This window comes from Aegilops tauschii, chromosome 1, assembly GCF_002575655.3.
Source record: "Aegilops tauschii subsp. strangulata cultivar AL8/78 chromosome 1, Aet v6.0, whole genome shotgun sequence".
Lineage (NCBI taxonomy): Eukaryota > Viridiplantae > Streptophyta > Magnoliopsida > Poales > Poaceae > Aegilops > Aegilops tauschii.
In genome coordinates, this window is record NC_053035.3 from 445920436 (window position 1) to 445924635 (window position 4200).

Below are 4200 nucleotides of genomic sequence, written 5' to 3' on the forward strand. Positions count from 1 at the left end.
GAAGCGTTCGCCGCACTGCTGGAGGAGGAAGCCGAGGCCGACGTCCAGGAAGAGGAACATCTCATGGTGCTCGCCGCCCTCGCCCAGCTGCTGGCGAACAATGAAAAGCCGCGGCGAGGTGGCTCGGCGTCGAGGCGGATGAAAGCAAAGAACCGGCATCTACTCCGACTACTTCGCCGATGCTCCACTGCACGGCGACAAAACATTTCGGCGCCGTTATCGGATGAGCCGAAAACTCTTCCTCAGGATTGTGAATTCCATCCGGGAGTTCGACAGCTACTTCAAGTGCAAGATGGATTGCACCGGCAAACTTGGATTCACCTTGATCCAGAAGTGCACGACAGCGATGAGAATGCTTGCATACTGAGCTCCCGGTGATTCACTCGACGACTATGGGCGCACGGCCGAGTCCACCATCATTGAGTGTTTCTACAAGTTCTTCGGGCAGTGGTTGCAGTGTTTGGACCGCAATACTTGCGAACACCCAATGCGGAAGTTCGAGCCGCAAAATGAGCAAATACGTTAAATCCGCCGAAAATATCCGAGCCATCTGCTATAGCGGATCTGCTAAAGCTGCTCTTAGTTGGGAGTATAAGAATCCCACCGCCGAGCACCGTGGGACAAAAAAGCTTATTGACCAGGAGCCTAATAACAAACCAAGTGGCTACGTGCACCCAGCCAGATCCCAGACCACTTAACGGTCAGCTCCTCATTGGCCAGATCTACCCTGAAAAAAAGAACTCTAAAAAACAGCAAAGAAAAATCCTAGCTATATATAGTAGCATTACTGTCTAATTCGGGAGCGCATGCAGGAGGTGTCCGAGCTGCCGCTTCTCCCGCCACTTCTCCAGGATCTCCAACCCACCTAGAGCTCTATATAAGCAACAACTGTTCCTGTGCTTCATCTGTTCTTCTCCTGGTCATTTATATCCGTCATCCGACTCGATCCTTATCGAAATTTGGTATGTACCCAAACACGGCTCCTTCTCCTCGGATATCAATTTGCATTTTTGTTTGGTCTGAAGAAGAAGAGGGGGTTTCTTGTTGCCCAGAAATTGCAGTACCACGAGTACCTTTACTTTTTTTCTTTCTCTATCTATTGGTTGTTCATTTGGAAGGAAATTCATGAGGATTTCCTTGGGTGGTGGGATTGTAGGACAATGGCGGAAGGCAAGAAGGATGCTCCGAAGCTGAACCAGCGGATGGTATCATCTCTCTCGAAGCGAACTGCTGCGGCACATTCTTGGCATGATCTGGAGATAGGTAAATACATATATCCTGATGTCTTGCCTTCCATCAAAATTCTTTGCCCCGATCGGGATGAAAAATGTGTTTCTCAAGGTCCATATATAATCTCATGTATAATTTCTCCAAATTCTAGGACCTGAAGCCCCTCTAATCTTCAATGCCGTAAGCATCTTGATCGACATACCCTATTGCCTTGGCACGCTGTGTACGTAAATTACAGCAAATAGCTCAGATGCATCTCATAGTCTTGCATGAATTTAGGTTGTTGAGATCACAAAGGGGAGCAAAGTCAAGTATGAACTTGACAAGAAGACTGGGATGATAAAGGTACGCACACATTCCCCACTTTCAGCTTGGTGGTGTATGACAAGAAAGCTAAAAAAAGAATCCTCTTCACAATGGAGAACATGCATGAAAATTAAGCTATTTCTGTAGGTTGACAGGATTCTGTACTCGTCCGTAGTCTACCCACATAACTACGGTTTCGTACCACGGACGCTGTGTGAAGATGGAGATCCAATTGACGTCTTGGTCCTGATGCAGGTGAGTTTTGCATTACTGATGTCAAGTTTATGCAACTCACAAGGTGTCCGAGAATGTCTTATGAGTTCTGACTAACCTACACCTTCATAGGAACCAGTCATACCTGGTTGCTTTCTTCGAGCTAAGGCTATTGGGCTTATGCCCATGATTGATCAGGCAAGATAGTTTTTTTTAAGAGTTCATTTATGAATATGTCAATCTCACATTATGTCTGCCTGCTTGATACCGTGATTACTTTTTGGAACAAAAAGGGTGAGAAAGATGATAAGCTCATTGCTGTTTGCGTTGATGATCCCGAGTACCGTCATCTCAACGACCTTAAGGAGCTCTCTCCCCACCGCCTTGCTGAAATCCGTCGCTTCTTCGAAGATTGTACACTCTGTTTCCTCGCATATTATCGGATTTACGCCAACCATAGCGACATAAATGGTTTCCTTAAATGCTTAGCTTATTTGATGTTATGCATCTGCAGACAAGAAGAATGAGAACAAGGAGGTTGCTGTGAACGACTTCTTGCCACCGGAGACTGCACAGGCCGCCATTAAGCACTCCATGTGAGTTGTTTCTGAAATAGCTTTACAGGGTTAGCTACCAGCAATTAGTTATGCAAATGCATTTCAGAGGCATGCCTCCACATTATAATGAGATGGAAACTGACACCATCTACAGTTAAAACGTGTTTATGTTAGTGTGTAATGATGTCTACTGAAGCTAATTTAACATATATTACCTGGTTGAAGATAAATTTGTAGTAAAGCATACTCCCTTTGTTCCAATTATTTGATGTTCTAGCTTTGCACAAAGTCAAACTTCTTTAAATTTAACAAAGACAACATCAAATATATATATATATATAGTACAGTACGAAAATATATTTTATGATGAATCTAATGAATGCCAATTGGTCTTGTATATGCTGATATTATAGACTTCGTCAAGTTTTTCTTTTTTGACTTAGAACAAAGTTGCAACTTTAAAATAATTTCGAACAGAGAGAGTACAATATATTATTATTAACCATTCTGCCGCTGTTTCAGGGACCTATATGCAGAATATATACTGCAGAGTCTGAAGAACTAATCGTGGTAGCAAACTTGCAAGGCTGCAGAAACCACCCACATGGTCTCGTAAGAGGACAATAATCGACTACATGGCTTTTATTTAAGGGCCCATTTTTTCTATATATTTAAATAATGGGAAATGCTATTCCCATACGTATTTTTCTGCAGAACATTGTAATCAAGGACTAATGTTATACTTGTGCATAGTGTTTCATAATATTTGAATCAACACTTGAAACATTTAGTCTTGCCCTGTTGGCCTGAATTTCAAAATAATTATTTGGAAAAGACGATTACCAATCTTAAAGCAAAGTAGTTAACACCTTTGTGTGTGTATGACTTTGAAGTGCATGGTGTGTGCTCCGGCGGAGCGTGGACTTTATTCATATGTACATGTGAGTACCATCCGAGTCCCGGAGCTGCTAGTTATCGGCATCGTCACAAGTGTTATTAAAATTTCAAAGAAGCGTGATTGTTGAGATTAATATACATGCATAAGAGCAACTCCAGCAGGGTCGCGATATCATATCGGGCCAACTGGCATAATAACCGCCGAAAGGCCACTCTAGCTAGCAGAGACGCCATCCTACCACGGGTCACCATAATTCATGGAGAGCATCCATAGTCAGTTCGCAAGCGTCCATATTTAGAGGATAGGAGATGTTGGTTTGGAGAGTGCGCCATCTACCAACGGCTTACGTGAGAGGGAGGTTTCAACTCCCTTGTCAGACTCCTGCAAGGCATATCTCCTCTTCCAGCCAATGGCGCAGATGGCCATGGCATTGGGAAGCGTGTTAGCTAATAGCATCCGGCGCGTGCCAACTTCCCGCCGCCATATTTTTCGGTCACCCGTTGCTACAAATTTTTTTTTTTTTTTGGAAAAGGGGTGATTTCCCGGCCTCTGCATCAGGTGGATGCATACGGCCACTTAGATAAATAAAATAGGTTCCACAATGTCGAAAAAGTCGTAAAAGAAAACTACGTCGAGCTCACATAGACCTCGACACGAAAATACAAAAAAAGGCCATAAAGCCACAACCGGCTGGCAGAAAAATAGGTATGGAAACTAATTGCCAATCCTATTACATGACCGCCATCCAAACCGGTTGAATATATCCCGCGCTACCATCTCCCACCGGACAGATCCAGTAACCAAACGCTCCCTGGCCTCCGTCGGAGTGAGTAGGGACCACATACGGATCAACGCCGTAGCTCGGAATACAACCTGCAAAAAATGAATAGTAGTTATTCTGTTAAAAGCCAAATCATTTATGCAGTTCCAAATTGCCCATAACAATGCACAAACTCCTACACGAATGTGTCTAGCTGTACCGGACTCTATCCCATC

General features: G+C 43.9%; 1 protein-coding gene across 1 annotated transcript; it reads left to right on the forward strand.

Moving 5' to 3' along the window:
- The first annotated feature begins 804 nt into the window (after window positions 1-804).
- LOC109783979 (soluble inorganic pyrophosphatase 1-like) lies at window positions 805-3140 on the forward strand. The gene is made up of 9 exons (XM_020342589.4): window positions 805-962; window positions 1157-1263; window positions 1382-1410; window positions 1510-1575; window positions 1684-1791; window positions 1882-1947; window positions 2043-2163; window positions 2264-2345; window positions 2829-3140. Exons 2-9 carry the CDS (start codon window positions 1161-1163, stop codon window positions 2869-2871), a joined length of 618 nt encoding a protein of 205 aa, XP_020198178.1. The 5' UTR covers window positions 805-962; window positions 1157-1160; the 3' UTR covers window positions 2872-3140.
- The last annotated feature ends 1060 nt before the right edge of the window (window positions 3141-4200 follow it).

Coding starts and splice junctions, on each gene's coding strand:
- LOC109783979 (XM_020342589.4), top strand. CDS start 1,161: ATGGCGGAAGGCAAGAAGGATGCTCCGAAGCTGAACCAGCGGATGGTA. Junction 1,264..1,381: donor TTGGCATGATCTGGAGATAG/GTAAATACATAT, acceptor TCCAAATTCTAG/GACCTGAAGCCCCTCTAATC. Junction 1,792..1,881: donor ACGTCTTGGTCCTGATGCAG/GTGAGTTTTGCA, acceptor ACACCTTCATAG/GAACCAGTCATACCTGGTTG.